Source organism: Malaya genurostris, chromosome 1 (genome assembly GCF_030247185.1).
Source record: "Malaya genurostris strain Urasoe2022 chromosome 1, Malgen_1.1, whole genome shotgun sequence".
NCBI classification, from domain to species: Eukaryota; Metazoa; Arthropoda; class Insecta; order Diptera; family Culicidae; genus Malaya; species Malaya genurostris.
The window spans coordinates 81300542-81321698 of record NC_080570.1 but is presented as its reverse complement, the minus strand read 5'-3'; the positions used below and the strand labels follow the sequence as shown (position 1 = coordinate 81321698).

Genomic DNA, 21157 nt, shown 5'->3' with positions numbered 1-21157 from the left:
AGCTCCGGAGACCACTAGTGTTATAAACCATTCGACTCAGCTCGACGAGATCGGATAATGTCAGTGCAGTGCTTGGCAAACGATTGAACTCAATAAGAGTAAACATACTTCGTACGATTTCTTGTTCGTGAATGCACCAACAACAGAATCATTTGTCGGCCACTTCTGAGCAAACGGTTAAGTGTAATGTAATTAATGTTTATATGTAAAGTATAACTCGTATTTGTTTTAAGTAAAAGTGTATCATTTGGATTTTGTATTATCTGTTGGTACTAAAAGATGAGAAGGTTTTGCGCCCTTTTGAGTAAGTACTAATAGTTGATCAACTCAAGAGGGTTTTTCCTTGCTCCAACAAACAATAAACAATAAACGGAGTTGGTTCACATTGGCATGTATTAGTGAATCAAAGTTTACTGTATTTGGAAGGTAAGCGTATCGAAGTGCCATTCGTTGCTCTTTCTCTTTTACATTAGTAGGCGAAGAAACTGGAGAATATCGTTCGTTCCTCATACACGAATCTCGTATGTCGTTTTCGCTTGAGAAAACTTAAACTGACCCAGAGTAGTTTCATCAAACAAACACTTTTAACAAAACTGTGTTGGTTTCGCACTTAGCAATGGGGATCTGAGTAAACCTGATATAAAAACCGGGTTCGAAACTGACTCGATTTTCATTTCAACAAAGTTGAAACTAGGTTCGAGGCTAGCTTCAAACAAACGATTTGACAGCAGTTAGGGTGGAAACTGGGTTGGGTTTTCCATCATCGATTGTCACACGTTTAGATTCAAATTTGATCCGATTTGCAAGTTTCGACACTAATGAGTGATTAAAATCTCAAATAGCCGCTTAAAACGACGGTCATTAAAATAATATAAGGTATCATCTCACTGCTAGGTGGATTAAGCAGGTTTTTTTGGTACATAGCACCCTGTAATTTCGGAACCGGAAGTCGGATCCGGATAAAATTCAATAGCAGTGTATGAGTCCATAAAATTTTTCATTTGAATGTGAGTTTGTGAAAATCGGTTCAACCATCTCTGAGAAATTTGAATGACATTATTTGTCACATATACACATACATTTTATGATTTCGAAGAGCTAAATTGAACGGTATATGACACTCAGCCCTGTGGGCCTCCGTTAAAAAAGCGGGTTTCACATGCTATCATATCCTTTCTATAGGAGAACAGTGATTCATTCATTCCATTAGTATACCTTTTTCATATGTTGCGTTTATCAACTACTGTTTGTCCCTACGACTTTAGGAAAAAAAATCCGGTCCGGAGGGCTGAGTCTCATATACCAATCGATTCAGCTCGACGAACTGAGCAAATGTCCGTGTGTTAAGTTGTCAACAAAGAGGTCGAGATCTCAGAGATGACTGGACCGATTTTGATCAACAAGTCGCAAATGAAAGGTCTCCCGTCACCCTGAACGCTTTTGAATAGTTTTGAGATCGGATGTTTGCTTTTTGAGTTATACGAAGTTTTATGTCAAAATTTTCAGTTTTTTGACAATATCTGCCACAATTGACCTTGAAACCCGAATATGTTCTTAGTCTTAGACTCTGCACAATAATAGCTATCCAACAAGCCATAGATTGTTAAAATCCATCCATTTTTAACGGTAATATCTATATTTGGTGAAAGCTATTTTTCTCCTTATTCCAATAGTAGTAATTTCACGAGCGATGTTTCAGAGCAAAGTGAAACACGATTTTCAATACTGTATATGCAATTGTTTCTTAGCACCTAAAAGACAATGAACAGCACACTTTTTCATGACGTTTCGATTTTAGCACGGTTCGTTTTTGGCAACTGAATCATTCGAACATGACATATGTAGTAAGATGGCTGTATTTTCAAATTCAAAACAATTTCACATTTACATTGATTTACACTGCTTGCAGCATCATTTGCTGAAAAAAAACACAACTTCTTACATCCTTATACCATTCGAAGAAGTTCGTCGAGATAACTTCGACTTCTGGTTCCGAAACTACAGGATGATATATGTAATCAAATAAAAATAATGTCACTAGCTCATGTTACTCGTAGCTGGCTTAACCGATTTCGTCCATCTAATATTCAAATGAAAGGTCCCATAAAAACCATTTGTTATTAATCAGATCCGACTTCCTGTTCAAGAGAAGAAGGGTGATTAATGTACAAATTTTACATAAATTTGTCGGGTTTATCGGGTTCTCAGATTTTGAGAATGGACGACCAAATATGCTTATTTCAGTTTTACCGGTGTTCGGTTTTCGATCCCGGAAGGTACCCAAAAATTTTATGTAGAACGCACCACGATTTCTCTAAGGCTACACTGATTTCCAAAAGTTCGAATCTAAATTAATGGTTAATAATCCATTAGGCGAATTTAACTGACTCCGGTTACACCGATTTCCAAAAGTATCGGGAATAGAGAAGCTAAAAGAATGGCAAAACGCATTTAATAAATAAAAATTCTTATGATCCCGTACAAAATTGACAATTAATCAAATTGAAACTACAGGGGGATAAGTTTTTAACGTTCAAACCGTCATAGAAGATGACGATACCAAAAAATCTGTAAAGTTGGGCTCAAAACCATTTCAATTTATTCGTGGAAGTACCATATTTAATGACTAAAACTAAGAGGAACTCACTTCTACATATCATGGAATGCTTAATCGATTGTCACACGTTTAGACTGAAAGGAATAATTTTAAAGTGTCATACAATTTCTATCTTCTATTAGTCTTGCAGTTTCAAAATTTGAATTGCAACAATTAAAACGAAGGTCATTAGAATAATTTCATGAAAACTAAACACAACAAAAAATATTCACGCGAAAAACACATGCTGATTGATAAAAAAGGTATCATCTCACTGCTAGGTGGATTAAACACGTTTTAACTAATAGAAATCAGCAGCTGTTACATACTTTTTTTGCGTGTCAAAATGCACACTTACACACATCGAATCGATCTCGAATCTTTGTGACGATGGTCTAGATTAATAACATCACCTTGTTTCCTACTGATTGCCATATTAGAGTAACTTAGAAAGTGACATTCGAAATGGAAACGTTTACAGCTTAAACAGAACATGATGACAGCATGATAACCTCCTTTACTAAATACCCGCCCGTGAAACAGTTTAGTAGCTTAAATATTTATAAACGCTTACAAGTAAAATTATAATAAACAAATATGAACAATTACACGAATTGAAATCCTTAATCTGAATCCGTCCTTGAAGGACTCCGAATGACAACCTAAGCAGGCTGACATGTTCGTAAAACAAAAATCTCTTAACAAAAATACCAAGAAAGATTTAATTTTTTCCATTTAAACATAGCACATAGCACAAATCTTATTATTATGAAAGTCTCCCAAGTTAAAACAATACCATCAAAACTAAGTAATTCCTTCGCAACTGGACAAACCAATTTAGTTAGTAGGTATATGAATCAAGGTTATATAATATTATTATTATTATTATTATTATTATTATTATTATTATTATTATTATTATTATTATTATTATAATTATTATTATTATTATTATTATTATTATTATTATTATTATTATTATTATTATTATTATTATTATTATTATTATTATTAGGGCTGGTAGGGTCAAACACTTTCGAAAAATCATTTATTATTTTCTTTGTTTTTTCTTATAGCAAAACATTTCAAGAAAATTCTACGAAATTTTCAAGTCTGTCAGAACAAAACTCAGAAAGTTATGGACCTTTATCTTTGCTTATATTATACTGCGAAGAAGTAAGAGTTCGACACACATATCCAAGATTTCTGCATTGTTTGACAAACTTGACAAAACATTCTGGAAATGTTTCATTATAACAACTTATAAAAGCAAGAATATGTTTTTTTTAAATGGTGTGCTCCTTTGAGTAATAAATTGTTTCCATTGATTTTATAGACAAAAGGCTATAAACGCGTTTTTCTCGAAAGCAGGTTTTGAAAGTCTGTGTACATCGTCATTCAACAACTAATACACCAATTTATTTCAAATTTTGTACACGCTTTCTACAAATAAAAAATCAGACCCCAACCATATTTTTAGCGCGTTTCACTTCCTTGCACTTAAAATAAAGAAATTCTTTTTTGTTTATATACAACCGTTCCATTTTGACCGGTTTTGAATCAAAATACTTCTCACTTAGCATAATTGAAAACACAAAATTTCTATCGAAAACGTCTATGATTGATAATTCATTGTTTCAAAAGCCGGATATAGAAACGGCAATGTAAAACGATGTATTCTTGCATTCTTAAATTCGATAAGAATATTCCGATAATGTAAACGAACTGAACTACAACAAGAATTTCTTTCATTCAAGTGTTTGAAAACTCAACGCTTACTCCAATGTACGATTAAATGCAAGAGAACTCATGGCCTGATTTCTACATATTGTTCCAGTTTACGCACTCGGATAATCGCAACTCAAACTATGAGTTTGTAGTAACAGACTGACGAAAGTCATAAGTCTGGCAACTCAATGTCGAAAAATGTTCCATTAAAATGTGCAAGCGCATGATTGAATGTATTTTTAATAGACTTTTCCATCCAAAACAATAATTTTATGTGCAAAACTTTTCTCGTATATATAATCAGTTTTTTGCTTCTCACACGATATATAATTAATAACAGCGCAATGTTGTTATTCTGTGCATAAACAATTCTCGAAGCAGGTTTAGATTCATATTCATCACATCACATCACATCAGTACCTAAATATTTGAACACTTCTTACACTTGATTAGTTTATTTATTTACCTAATCATAAGCAATATTTAGCGAAAAATAACAGCCAGGTCAAACAGTTTTATTTGATAATCGTTTGCTACTACTAGGCAGAAATTAGACAAAAACCTGTTTTAATCTTTAATCTTTTAACCTAGTGGTGCTATAATGCCTTTCTCATACAACTCATGTTTTCATTAATATTACTATTATTCATCAAATAAACTTTTCTTTTACAATTGAATAGTAACCAAAAAAAAATTAAAGTGTTGTATGCAAGACACGACCAAGCACAATTACATTAAAAATGAATCGTTTCTAGGGTTCATATAATAAATACAAAAATAAAGATGATAATGATGATGATACACTAAACTAAAAATTTATTCAAGTGACTAATCACAAGCTTGCTCTAGTTTAAGCGCTTCGATTGTTAGCGAATGATAAAATGGACAATTAGATTCATTCATGATAATTGATTCTAACACACACATCATATTGACAAGATATCCAGCTCTCACATTTTCCCGAACAAATTATTGGCAACATCCTTTTTTGCGAGCATGGCGCTCTCAGGCGAGGCCGCATCCAATCTCGTTCATAGAAGAAGGGGAGAAAATGTCAAATTCGTGCGCGCCAAAATAGCAGCACTGCGCATCCATACAATTGGCATGATATGTTGAATAAGATGCCATGCGATGGCGCTACCTAAAGATTTTAACCTGGACAAATGTGAAACGATTTTATTTTATAATAATTTTCGATAAACAGTGGATCGATTCAAAAGAAGATTTTATATATTTTTAACGGAAAATGTTGTACCAGTAAACTCAGTAATAGTGTAATTTTATTAATCATTTTTAAAAATCGACGATAATCTTCGAACAGTTTCGGTAAATAATATGGCAACAATACGAGGAAGAAAACGTGTGAAACAGTTCGCACAAAATATTTAGTTACTTACATTTATTTTCGGTTTGGCATATTAGGAATATACGAAATGTTTACGCAACAAAATTCCGAAATTTTGTTCATATTGTAACTTGATGTTATTAAAACATGAACGAACATTGCCATAGTTACAACGCATTAGCCATCAGACGCTTGTTGTTTTGAAGCAAATAATAATTGAACTTAAACCGATAGTTAACCGAGTTCTATGAGGGTTTCTATTCAAACGATGCATGTAAAATTGCAGGTCAACTTATCTTGAGTTTATCTTTGATACTATATGATATTGCATTCAATAGTTCTGTATATCTAAGTGTGTGGAACTCATTTACACTACTAAACAAAGGAAGCCACTTTAAGATAAGTTTCAAAATTTAATTTTGAATCTGTTGAAGCGTTTTATTCCTGGTGGGACAACAACTTCTTCAAATTGACACTGCATAACGATTCGTATTGCATTGTTTTTGTTACACTTAGTCTGGATTTTGTCTACGTCGTACTCAGAAGCAATATTAGACCAGAATATTATGCTTCGTAAGACTATAACATTTTCTAACCATTCAGTTAGGTTACACGATTATTGTTTAATTCAATAATTGTGTCTGAGGGCTTATGCTGAGATAGTTCATTGTGTTTAGTCACATTTAATGAAAAATAAGTAACTATGATTATCATCAAAACACAACTTTTTGCCTTTCTCATATAGAAAGGTTATGCAATCACTGTGACTTATGACTTATGACTTTTGAACCGAGGCCCGGAGGGCCGAGTTTCATATACCATTCGACTCAGTTCATCGAGTACGTAAAATATCTGTGTGTGTATGTGTGTGCGTGTGTGTGTGTGTGTATGTGCGTATGTGTGTATGTAACGTTTTTTTGCACTAACTTTTCTCGGAGATTTCTAATTTCTAAATCGACCTCAAATCTTTTCCAATTGATAGTTTTTATCAGTAGACGGTCAAACAAACCGATTTCGGTTATTCTTTTAAGAATCGAAGAAAATTATTTTGAAGAATACCACAGTATTATAACATATATGATAGTATGATTGATATGAGAAAGGCATCATTACACCACTAGGTGGATTAAAACAGGTTTTTAATGAATCCATTTGCGCACCACCGTTTTGTTCATATGGGAATGGAGATTTTATTACGCAACCGATCCGTTGACAAATTAAAAATGTTTTAAGTATACAATATTGAAGCTTTCGAATGAATTAAATGAGGAAAATCCATTAACAAATCATCAAATTAGGTCCGAAAAAATAAATCGCCGATAATTCAAAATTGGCTTGATAGTTACCGGAGAATCAGAATAAAATCATACTACATCGAAACCTCCATTAACGAACTAAACGGGGGTTCGTACAAAGAAGTAGTTCGTAAAAAAAGTTTACGTTATTTGGGATTTGGTTCGTGAAAATAGTTTACGTTGTTTGGAATTGACTTCGTTAAAAAAGTTTTGTGTAATGAACGTGGAAACCGCCCGTCATATGGCTATTTTCGAAACGGATATGAAGAGTAAGTGCAAGAAAATGAAGTTTGCGCTCGTTTCAAAATCCAAGATGACGGCTTCCGGTTTATTGATATTGTTTACAACTCCTAACAATATGGGTATTTTCGGAACGGGATTGATGAATAGATGTCGGAAAACGATGTTTGAGATGATTCTGAAATTCAAGATGGCGACTTCCGGTTTCTTGATATTTCTTGAAACCCCTTACTATATAGGTATTTTCGGAACGGGATTGATGAGTAGATGTCGGAAAACGATGTTTGAGGTGGTTCTGTAATTCAAGATGGCGACTTTCGGTTTCTTGATATTCTTTTAAAACTCTTACAATGTGAGTAATTTCAGAAAAAGATTTTCCGGAATTCTCTTTAAACCCGTTCCAAAAATACCCATATAGTAGTAGTTTCCATGGAATATAAATGAGCCGGAAATCGCTTTCGATGTATGCCAAAACCTGTTTTTACGAAGTAGGTTCGTAAAAAAAGACACGAACAGACATTTGCTCACGAACAGACATTTGCTCAGTTAAGACACGAACAGACATTTGCTCAGTTCGTCAAGCTGAGTGGAATGGTATATGACAAAAAAGTCTGTTTTCGAACCTTACCTTAAACTAACTACCTGTAACCTACAGAGTGAAACAGTACTCAGGTTGGTTGGACCATTTCTGAGAAAAAGAAGTGTGTTCCACTATTACAGGTACATACGAAACCGGAATCCGGCAACCAGTAAAATAGAACCCTTGACAAATTGTCTCCAACTGCTACACTATTTGTACAGATGTTTATTTTTCTAGTGCCATTGTGCAAACGAATCGGATCTTTCTAAGTTGTTGGAGCCTACTTAGAAAGCATAAAAAAGTCCCAAACATTATCTATAGGTTTTATGTGTGGAGCATTTCTCGGCTAGTACAACAAGTAACAGCAATATTGGAAGTAACAACAACAATTAAAAAAATAATAATTTTTCAGCACGAGTCTAATAATACGGCCAGGGACTGGATGTATATCAGTACCACTTTGACGTATTAATGACCCCGGGGGCAAAATTTTTTTGTGTGCCCCTAGTTAACTGAATGTCTTTTTTTTGCTCAGTGATCCTGTCCGAGGCTCCCTAAGACTGTGAGCCTGAGGTGTTAAAGGAGCCCTGATGTATATGTATGTATGATAACCTTTATACGACAATTTTTCTCAAAGATGGCTTAACCGATTTTGAAAAATCTTAGGCTTATTTGGAAGCTTTTATTGGTTTATTGATCTAGTGTGATGGGCGAATGGCAGGCACTTTCGACATACTGATTATTTAAAACCGACTTTCTAGGAAATGCCTGTTGATTATGTATATTAGTTAAATAAACAAATAAACATCCATATTTTATGCATTCAATCAGGCAACACAAGTTGTGGTACAAATAGACATGGATATGGAAAAAACTTATTCATTTATTCATTCAGAGGGAAGAGCTCGAAGAAGTACCAGTAAACCAGTTCTTCTTCCACAGGTACAAAACCTTGTCATTTTTCAAAGGTTCACAGTTAGCAAAACCAAATGATACAATTGATTCTTAATACTAAAAACTTCTTATAGACTATAGAGAACTATAACTCAATCTAGTTTATTCCGAATCCGCTGTTGTGTTGTGTTGAAAAACTATCGTTCATTAAATAAGTGACACAAATTGGTATATGGAAGAGTTGGCAGCCTTGAATCATTTTCCAGTTTTGCCTTTCCCATATAGAAAGCTTATGCAATCACTGCAAAAATCAACTAGTAAAAACTAGTCCTATACCATTCGACACAGTTCGTCGAGCTGAGCAATGTCTCTGTGTGTATATGTGTGCGTATGCATGTATGTACCCAACTAGCAAATGTAACTTATCGAAATTTCAAGACGCTCTACAATTGTTTCAGAATTGTTATATGTTCAAAAAATTTTTTAAAACATATTAAAATCGGTTGTGCAACTTATAACTGTTAAGTTTCACAATACTACCGAAAAAATCATTGTAGAATAACGTTGAGTACGTCTAAAACAATTGTGCAGCAAATCACCAACTTGCACTTGAAATTACATGAGATAGCTCTTCTCAATGTTGGAGCCGAGTTTACTCAAAGTCAACCAAAATCAGCAACGTGTTAAAGAATTAGAGCAGTGTTTGTTACGTTTACAAATGCGTCGATATGCGACAAAGGATGAAACATGGATCATTCCGGAATTAAAACGATCACCAGCTGAAAAGACTGCTGCGTTCGAAGCAACCAATAGCACAACAGTCAGCTGGGAAGGTTATGGCTTCGGTATTTTGAGATACACATGATATAGTTTTCATCGACGTCGGTTCGTTTAGTAAGTAACAAATACTGTGTCACTTCTAATTCAGAATATATAATGATATAACCCAAGTAGCATGTTAAGTTGCTGTCCTGTATATATCTACTGATTGTGCAATTTATCAAGTTAGTTAATATCACTATTCTAGTAACTGTTGTGTTATGGAAAAAGCGCAATTTTTCTGCGTTGTGCAACATACTTTCAAGTTTATCCGTTATTACGAACATTTATTCACAACTATTGTGCAACTGATACAAAAACTCATGCGTCGATCCCATCAAAAAGGCAGTAATAAAATCAGCGAAAAAACAATTGTGAAATTCGTGCAATCTACTACGTAATGTAAACAAGAAATGGAATGACGTTTACAAAAACATAACAAACATAATTTCCAATAAATAAGTTTCATATTTGATTTTCAATACAACTGCTCTCAACACAAACATGGATCTTGTGAAATATTCTGCACTTGAAAAATGATAATGAACATATTGTAGAATTAATCTTTTGTGTTTTTGTAAATGAAAAATCGACAACGAACTGCATTTTTATGGTGAAACATGTATTCGTACGCTCGAAATTTTCAAGCGTCTTTAAATTAACGTATTTTGATGATTGTACACAAATTTCTGTAAAAATAACAGTCTATTGTTTTTAATGAGAATCATCGGAATGGTGTTTAAAATACGTGTATTTAAACATTCTTTAAAATTCTCAGACGATTTTGATCAAACTAATGTGTAATTAAACCTGAAAAATCTCGAAATGATTTTTTCTTGAATATTTTCCAATATGGCATCGCTTGTAACAGTGAGTTGAATAGAAAATGGTTCACCCAATGTAATGACATATATTATCTAAATAACAGGAAACATTAACATGTTAATATTTCGGAAAGAAATTCTCTCCGTTTTGTTTTTTATCAGTTTTAATCTTCTAGTTGAATTAAACATCAATACAGTATAGTCATTTATCTTAGAGGGCCCGACTTTTGTGATACGCACTGTAGGTATTATTTTGGCAAGTCCGTGTGCTGGAGTTGCAAAAACAAGTTGCACAGGCGGAAATTACCTTTTCGTTCAATATCTTTGAAAAGTGATGTCAGGTCTGCTTATTTTTTTTTCGCGAGATGAAAACCGAATACAAATTATCTGATTATTTTTGTTTTCATTGCGTTCATAACACTGTATTCCTGTAACTTTTATGATAATAATCTCATGTCTGCAAGTTTTGCGTTCAATTCAAACATCATGCAACTTTTTTGCAAGTTTTGAATTTTATATCAATGTTTTTCTAAAACTGAAGAAAACTGCGCACACTGATCTAAAAATTCATGAGGCAGCCAAAACAATACGGACTCTGCAGAAATATATTTTTCACAGCAGGGTTATCAATTCGGCTTAGCATTTTTTGCCTTGCGGAAAGCATCAATCATTTCCCTAATTTTTCTTCCACAAGAGATTTATAGCAATTTCGACGTATATTGTGCCCGGTACAATTATGACAGCCGTTTGTAAAGTTTTTGATAAGTTGCACAATTGTTACAGTTACTCCCATTTCACATGATGATGTGGAAATATTTGCAGAACTTCTATAACTGCTAGTGAAACATTAACAAGTTGGTGATCTACTGCACAATTGTTTTAGATGTACTTAAAGTTGTTCTACAATGATTTTTTCGGTAGTATTGTGAAACTTAACAGTGATAAGTTGCACAACCAATTTTAATATATATTTCTAAACATATCTAACATAAATAACATTTCTAAAGCAATTGTAAAACATTTTGAAAGTTCAATAAGCTACATTTGATACTTGGGAAGAGACTTAACCGACAAAACGCTATTTTTTCATTGATGGCTGAACCGATTTTAACTAGCTGCATATGGGAACCATTTGTTAAGTGAGCAAACCCGTCGCTTACAGCAAATACGGGAAAGTGCTGACAAATTTTATCAACAAATTTTCGAAAAAAAAAATAACGCAGCCCGACGAAGGAATAAAATCAGGAACCTGGTATTGTAAAAAATCAAAAATGCACAAAAACTTTTTCACTATCCAAACAAAATGTTTCAAATTTTGGTTTACTCCCAAATTTCAAATCGCCGAAATGAAAGAAATTGATCAATCTCATTAGAAGAAGTCATTTTAATGAATTTCGGCACGATAGTAATTTATATCTTTGTGGGAAAAATTTGGAGATAGAGCTCTCATTGCTACTTTCTCGAATGCAAGGCTCATTAACTGAATGTCGGTAAAATTGATTACACTAGCTTGGTACGAACGGAGCTGATCGGCTGATCAGTCCTCTGGGTGGACCGATTTGCTGAATTTCTCCATTATTTGACACTGTTGATGGTATTTCCCGCGCAAAGCAGCAGTTGAATAATGCTGAATAAATACTGACTCAATTGAACGAAGTCTGAACCAGGCAAAAGTGCGAGAGGGTGTACATATGTATAGGTTGATTCTAATGTTGCGTGTTTTAACCTATTTTTCACTATTTAAACATCGTTTACGTAAAAAACGTGATATGGACAACAGTCTTGCAACCTTTTGTTATTATTTAGTGGAATAATTAAGGAAATAATCAGAAAGAGGAGGGTAACTAAGAAATTATATCTGAAGTGATGCTCTAATGTGTTTACTTTGCGGAATAATACCCTGGTCAGTATATCAAAGAAAGACGTAGCCGTATGTCGAGAAATAAACCTAAATAATCTCAACGGCACATTAGTACTAAATCAATCCGCACTGCGATGTTTTTATTTTTTAGCCATAGAAAACATATTTAATACGAATTTCATTCCTTTACATCAACAGGATTCCAGAGATATCCATCTAACAACACCGGTTGTTAGACTTCAAACACCTACAAAATGGTAGACACACAGCACTTTTGTCTGCGTTGGAATAACTATCAAAGTAGCATAACGTCTGCTTTTGAAAATCTGCGTGATGACGAAGATTTTGTCGATGTAACGCTAGCATGCGATGGCCGAAGCTTAAAAGCGCACCGCGTAGTATTGTCAGCATGCAGCCCCTACTTCAGGGAACTACTGAAGGTGAGAAACTAATAGCAACGACTTTTTTTTTTTTTTTTTTTTTTTTTTTAAATAACTATTTATTGGAATATGAGTTAAAATTAAATTATTAAGATTTAAATTGGGTGTTCAGCCACAAGTGGTGACTTTTCAGCCCTGTTATATATATATATATATATATATATATATATATATATATATATATATATATATATATATATATATATATATATATATATATATATATATATATATATATATATATATATATATATATATATATATATATATATATATATGATTTGGTTATTACCATGAAGACATCATTTGCTTCCGCAATTCTGAGATTTTTGTGTAGGGAAAATTCTAAACCTACTTGTATTGTGTAATGGGGAAAAGGAACTTATATACTAACTTACTAACTAATACAGAGAGCGAATCGATTCAATTGAAGATTGCATCGATTTTTGTCGGAATTTGCTTATAATATTATGTGACATTACATCTAATGGTTCTATATTTGTGAGTCTGTGTAACTCATTTGTACTAAACCAGGGAGGACGCTTCAGAATCATTTTCAGAATTTTATTCTGAATCCTTTGAAGCGTTTTCTTCCTGGTGGAACAACAGCTTGACCAAATTGGTACCGCATAAAGCATGGCTGGTCTGAAAATTTGTTTATAAATTAACAATTTGTTTTTTAGACAGAGCTTAGAATTTCTGTTTATAAGAGGATATAAACATTTAATATATTTATTACACTTTGCCTGGATTCCTTCAATGTGATCCTTGAAAGTGAGTTTTTTGTCATACGTTAAACCTAAGTATTTAGCTTGATCAGACCATGTCAATTCCAAGCCATTCAATTTGAGAATGTGATTATTGTTTGGTTTAAGAAAAGAAGCTCTTGGCTTGTGAGGAAAGATAATTAATTGCGTTTTTGCTGCATTTGGTTTAATTTTCCATTTTGACAGATAATCACTGAAAATATTTAAACTTCTTTGTAGGCGACTGCAGATCACTCTTAGATTTCTACCTGTGGCTAACAGACTTGTGTCGTCACAGAATAGCGATTTCTGACAACCAACGGGTAGATTTGGAAGATCAGAAGTGAAAATATTATACAAGATTGGAGCTACACTCGAACCCTGCGGAACACCGGCTCGTACGGGTAGCAATTCAGATTTACAATTCTGATAGCTAACCTGAAGAGTACGATCAGTTAAATAATTTTGAATCATTTTGATCAAATAAATAGGAAACTGGAAATCAGACATTTTTGCTATTAAACCTTTGTGCCAAACACTGTCGAATGCTTTTTCTATGTCTAGAAGAGCAACTCCAGTGGATAACCCAGAAGATTTATTTGATTTTATCATGTTCGTTACTCTGACAAGTTGATGAGTAGTTGAATGTTCATGACGAAATCCAAACTGCTCTGGTAAAAAAATTGAATTCTCATTTATATGAGTCATCATTCTTAACAAGATAATTTTTTCAAAAAGTTTACTGATAGAAGAAAGTAAGCTAATTGGGCGATAACTTGATGTTTCTGCTGGGTTTTTATCAGGTTTTAGGATAGGAATTACTTTAGCGTTTTTCCATCTTTTTGGGAAGTAAGCTAATGAAAAACACTTGTTGAAAATTTTAACCAGGAGTCTCAAGGCAACATCGGGAAGATTTTTAATAAGAATATTAAAAATTCCATCATTACCAGGAGCCTTCATGTTTTTAAGTTTTCTAATAATTGATTTAATTTCATCAAAATTCGTCTCAATAATGTCATCGTGTGATAACACTTGGGTTGAAATATGATCATATTTCAGTGAGACTTCATTTTCAATAGGACTCACAACGTTCAAATTAAAATTGTGGACACTCTCGAACTGCTGAGCAAGTTTTTGAGCTTTTTCGCCATTTGTAAGAAGTATTTGATTTCCTTCCTTGAGAGCAGGAATAGGTTTCTGAGGTTTCTTAAGAACCTTAGAAAGTTTCCAGAAAGGTTTAGAATATGGTTTAATTTGTTCAACTTCTTTAGCGAAATTTTCATTTCGCAAAAGAGTAAATCTATGTTTAATTTCTTTTTGTAAATCCTTAACTATGTTTTTCATAGCAGGATCACGAGAACGTTGATATTGTCGTCGACGAACATTCTTCAACCGAATGAGCAGTTGAAGATTGTCATCGATGATAGGAGAATTTAATTTAGTTTGAGCTTTGGGAACTGAAAGATTTCTAGCTTCGATAATATAATGATTCAAATTATCAATTGCTGTGTCGATATCCGCAGAATTTTCTAAAATAGTTTCATGATCCACATGATTTTCAATGTGAGATCTGTAATCCAACCAATTTGCTCTATGATAGTTGAAAATAGAACTAATTGGATTAATTATAGCTTCGTTGGAAAGTCTGAATGTTACAGGAAGATGATCTGAGTCAAAATCAGCATGTGTAATCGGTTCACTACAAATGTGACTTTGATCTGTTAGAACCAGATCAATTGTAGACGGGTTTTTCACGGAAGAGAAACAAGTAGGATTACTGGGATGAAGAACTGTAAAGTAACCAGCTGAGAGTTGATTATGAAGTATTTTACCATTACTGTTATTTTGCCTATAATAGCAACGACTTAAAAATTTCATCCTCATACTATTACTTTATTCTCTTCAAATTTTTGATGATCAATTGTATTATTTGTAGATCTTTTCACTCTGCCGTAAATACTATTGTTAAGGTTGCAACGCTATGCAAAATCGATTTTGAAAATTGCTTCCATCGGTAGATACATCAGCAAACATAGTTTGAAAGTTTCAATGTCAAACTTCGAATAACTCCGGAGATATACACCCTCATTCTTCTTTACGGCCGTATGCGATATTCGATCCGTTCGAAATTATGCCATCCCAATCAGATGCACATTAAAATATTGTAACCTAATTATTTCACCAGTTGTTATTTATAGCAAATATGATATGTTCAGTTAACTGTGCAGTCATGTTGTCGGCTTATATTTATGCATAGTATCAAAATTGTATCACAGTCTGTTATAACTACTTTCTACATATACTCTTAAAGTGAAGTGTTTAGTATTGTTCGGCATCTTAACCTCTAGCATGGAAAACGCACTGTTGAGGTAACCCAAGTAGAGTGTGAGATTAAAAAGAAAACTCAATTTGATGTTGTGCTGTTCGTTTATATCGATTACTTAATTTGCTATCGTTTTGGTCGTTTTAACGGTTAAAAGTTCAAAATCGAAAGCAAAAAAAATGCTGCGTGACATCAAACTGGAAACTAGTGTTGCTCTCAGTGAAAGCACATTGAAAACTTAATATGATGTCGATTTTCTCAAAATGACGCGTCACGAGCATAATCTAAAAATAGAACAGCCAAAAAAGGTCCGGGATAGTATACATTTAGGCGATATTACTCGCAAGTAAGAAAAAAAGAATGTATGCAATCTCCATTAGTCGCAAACAAGAAAAAAGATTACACATCATGCAATCTCCCCACACTACCGCGGAGAGAATCCGGTTTCGAACTTAGGTGCAGGTGATTACGAACTTTTTGCGATTGCTATGGACTGTAAGCGCCAGCTATAAGTAGGGCAACGGCTCCCTATTTCATCTGAGCTCCTATTTCCATCTCATCTCTTCACCTCATTACTTTGAACATGAATAATATTCTAAAACCTACCTGAACCAAACTGTGAAATGTTTTAAAATGATTATGAAAGCTGTTGTCACACTTTCCTATTGAAAGAAATGGTTTTAAGTTCTTCGTGTATCGTTTTTTTCATTCAAAATAAACTCATTTTTCAATTTAGGACACATTTTCGTCTCAAGATTTACAGTTCGTCATGTTTCTGATTATCTACTAATCGATTCGTCTCAAAACATGATCACTTTTTCGCACAATTACACTACCATTGAATGCTGGATGACTTCATAATTAGTAATGTTCACTTGCCACTTGTTTAATTAACGATTTAAAACTTCAAGAATTACCCGACAAACAATAAAAGTCTTTAAAAATATGAGATGAAAGTTTTCCACTTAGTTCACTTGATTGCGCTTTGTTTTCATCTCATTTGGTTTCGCAAAGTTGCCAAGTTATCTCATATTGTTACAAAAAATAAATTGATTTTCTTCTTCAAATTATTACCAAAAAGTATGTTTTTGGTATCCGTGACATTAGTTTAATTATATTATTGATATTAATATTTAAATAAAACTGTTTTGGCTTCGAATATTACCAGAAAGAGCGTGTTAAATACTAATGAAATAACCATTGTGGCAAATCTAGTAGCACTGGTTTCATTCCGCTATACGTCAACATAACTCTGTGAAGTGTGTGTGTATTTCATCGGCTGTGTACAGAGATGCCAGGTATTTTCATAGAAAATATGTATTACTTTGCATAGAAAGTCTATATCTGTTCTATCTGTTTTCACTAATAAAATGATGTTAAAAGATAGTTCTTTAAATCTCCGTAAGTCATTGCCCCGTTAATTAGATAATTCAACGAGTAAATTTTTTTACCAATTATAATAATGTGGAAAAATCCTGGTGGGTACGGTTGTATCGTTTGAGTTGTATATCTGGCAGCGGTAAGGCAGTCGGTCACCAGAATGTCTGCAAGCCATATTTTTCCAGCTGGCAGCGTTTAGTCAGCCATGCGAATGCGGGTGAGAGTGTAATAGTGGAATATTTTGTTTTGATTGCTGTCGCCATTACTAATTTATAGGATGAATAAAAGATCAACGATAGGATGAATAAAAATCCATTGAGATGAAATTAGAAGCAGAGTAGTGAAAACATCATTAGTGTTTTTAGCTGTTTTATAAATATTAGTTCAATTTTCAAGAAATGTGAATCAATTTTCAACGTGGAGCAAGGCGAATGAAGCAGTAATATGAAATAGTTACAGTGATTTTAGTGGCTAAATCGGGGTTTGAAGGCGACGTCCTTACAAATGAGATGAAATAGGGAGCCCTTACCCTAGATGGAAAATGTTTGGTCATATGACAAGCAGTGTTGTTTCACAAAATTGTATCCAGGTAGTTTTTGTCAATGCACACTCGTTGCATCGCTTCCATCCCGCATCCACTGTGAATAGAAGTGTGGCTGTTTGAGCACAGTATGAAAATGTTCTCTTTGTCCTTCTCATATCCAAAGCTGTAGCATTCAAACATTATAACATTAAATTGAGTTATCTACTTGATCTCACACAACTCGAACAGGTAATCACTTTGAAATACGAATTTAGAGGCTCTGAAGGCCGAACGTTTTCCAATGAAGTCTTCTACAATACAGGGAACGTGAATTAGGAATCCGGAAATAAGGTATCCCAGATCATTTGTTTTTTCGACTAATTGGGACAATGAATGATTATCTTGCTTCTGACCACAGATAGAATTAGAATCTCTTCAGTAAATTATTAGTTCTTGTGTAGACTTTTAATTTATAATCATTTGATGCAGAATTAGTCCTGTGACTCAAAATTATGAAGTTTTAGTTAGACGGTTTTTTTAGAAAAGTGTATTAAAGTTTCAAGATCTATTAGATGATTGATAAAATACTTCTCATAGTATCGAGCGTATACACTCATGTATGAAGTTCTAAGCATTTAGAACAAGAAATGAGAATTGTTTTGAAGAGTTTCTTCAACACAATTTGTGGACTACTTAGGAACAGTGCAGTAAAACTTCATTCAATTCAATTGAAACTGAATGTGGAACACATTGACGATCTCTCTAATGCAGTTCACTTCACTCTCTGACACACACAATGTTTGCTGACGGCCCGAACGGGCAGCATTCAGTTCATCACTCGTTTCTCTTCAATCGAGGCTCAGTTTACCTACCGTCAGTTGATCTCTTGAAGTAACAATATATCTCTTTCAATAGTGTGAGAGCGGCCTTCAAATGAGGTTCATGTAAACATTCGAATTGGTTCAAGATAATAGATGAAAGACAAACCAGATAGCTGAAATATCAATAACAGAACACACGTAAATTAATTGTTTCCTCCTTCAGTTTTCATTTTTAGTACTTTAATCCATTTATAATTCTATTCGTTCGAACTTGCTTACTATCAAGAGCGAAGACAATGAAGCAGCTATACTACTTGGCACTTGAAACTGAGCAAGCAAAACTTCAAATGACTAGGTACGATTATTCAACTGACGATGAATTTCTTCAGCTTCACTTGAAAATGGCAGCAAAAGTCAAATGAATTAGTAGGGATATGCTGACGGTCAGCGGCCATAAATTTCATTTTCATCTTATATTATTCGAATGAAAATGAAATTTTACCGCACTGCTTAGGAATATACAAATTGAACATATATTTTCTTTGTGGCTCCTCTAAGCCACTAAAGTATTATTAAGAATTAGCTCTAGGTTCTGAAATCTGAGACATTCAATGTTCGATGTTCGAACTTCGTAAACAATGAATTTTCCATACTGTTGGATATAAAGTTATGGGTATTTTCAGAACGGGTTTGACGAGTAGATTATTTTCGCCATCCAGGTCCCCGAATTCTGGATGCACTGAAAAAAATGGTTTAAAAACTTTGGAATGAACTTCGCGACGTCGTAGGATTACAAATATCGAAACATTTTTTTCAAACTGAACGCCAAAATTGTTACAATACCGAATACTTAACGTATCTAGGAGGAGATCGATGACGTCAATGAAGGAATACGATTTTTTCAGCTTTTACGCAAATAATGCTTTTTCTTTTTAACAACGAGAATATTGGTGTAAAACTACACGCCTGTGAGGCATTAGATAAATTGGCGATCATCGGTACCACGTTTGTCTCAAGCAGGTCAATCTGAATACTGGCTTTGGCATTCCCATCTCGCTGATCGTCTGTCGTAGAAGGAACTTATTTCAGAATTTGATATGAGGCTGCTGAAAAAATCGTATTCCTCATATCAAATTCTGAAATAACTTTCACCGAACTTTCTGATTGCATTTCGCACGGCTTTTTCACTTACTTCTTCCATTTTTGCTATCTTTCTCAGTGACAGTCCGCGTTCTGTGCACGATTTGTAAACAATTTTTCGACGTTGTTCTGCTGAAAGTCCACTCATTTCGAAACAAACTAATGAAAACGAATAAACAAATGCACAAGTGGTTAGAGAAGAGTGTAAACAACAGGACGCAGCCATAAAAATTGACAGATTCTGAACCATAGCGAAATGGCAGCGGTTTTTGGTTGCGTCCATACTTTCTGGGACAGTCTTTAATAAGTATTATATATATATATATATATATATATATATATATATATATATATATATATATATATATATATATATATATATATATATATATATATATATATATATATATATATATATATATATATATATATATATATATATATATATATATAGTCGCGGAACCCTGCACACTTCGTAGCGCAATAATATTAGATTAGATGTAGAAAATCAAAACTACTTTTCAATTTCAATGACTATTGAAAAAAAAACATTACAATTCTCGCCCCAACCATTTTATATCGCGAACAACAGGACAAAATATATAAAACCGATGGTTTGCCGAAACGTATACAGGCAACATGCAATTTTCCATCTGAAAATACTTTAAATTCACACAACAGACTCATAATGATTATTGACGGTAACGGAAAAGTTAAACGGATGAGAAAATGACGTTCAAATTGAAATGACATATCAGTGGGCTTCATTGGAATGCGAAGAATGAAAACTTTTTCTTCTTGTAATTTGCCATTCGTAATTGCTGCCTCGACAACATGTGCCTTTTGAACTTTAAACTGTTTCTCTGTACTTGTTCCTCGATTTTCTGCACTTTATTTTGTACTTTGTATGCTTGTTTCTGTAACTTTTGTACCTGCTACAGTTTTTTCTATATTTGGTCCTAATACTTCTGTACTAATAACTGTATCATCTGCACAATCCAATTGAAGGCCAATTGAAGACGTTTGGACTCAAATAAATAACCGGACTTGCAATTTCAAGCGATTGACGAAATTTGGAGGTCGTTTCGAGAAAACTTTTCACAAAATCTAGTCCAAAGAATCCTTTAAAGGAAATGCTTATGAAAAATTTAAGCCGAAAAACAAACAGAAAACATCTTTCTAATTCGAATGGAATTTTTCCAAAAAGTAGAGAACCGAATAGTTTTGGTGTTTGAGTTAACGGTGGTAATTAAAAGTGGCAGCACACCTCAATCCTGTTGTCTCTGAATGAAATTTCAGCGCATTGTGACAGTAATAATTATATCTATGGTGAAGAGAGGATTCTCATCTCTAGAGTTTTAGGAAGAACGAATCATAAAAAAACATTAATCACTTTCTTTTCTTATAATCGTTCTATAATTTGACTTGACGGCATTGAACCCAAATTTATATATCGGAAAATGGAAACCGGTATGCTGTTCATTTGGCGCCCTTACATAATCGAACATGTGATTCGAAATAAAGACGTGACTCAAGTAGGCTCAGTGAAATTTTTGCACAAATCAGCTCGTTTGGCGCCAACTATTTTATTAATAATCTAGT

At 33.6% G+C, this 21157-nt stretch overlaps 1 protein-coding gene across 5 annotated transcripts in view; it reads left to right on the top strand.

The window, feature by feature from the left end:
* Window positions 1-21157, top strand: part of LOC131440628 (broad-complex core protein isoforms 1/2/3/4/5) — a 294222-nt gene that overhangs the window by 220941 nt on the left and 52124 nt on the right. For all 5 annotated transcript variants that reach the window (XM_058612079.1, XM_058612077.1, XM_058612078.1 and 2 more), the window contains one exon: window positions 12381-12622. In XM_058612079.1, coding sequence (XP_058468062.1) covers window positions 12437-12622 — 186 coding nt within the window. In that variant the 5' untranslated portion in view covers window positions 12381-12436. The remainder of the gene's footprint in view (window positions 1-12380; window positions 12623-21157) is intronic.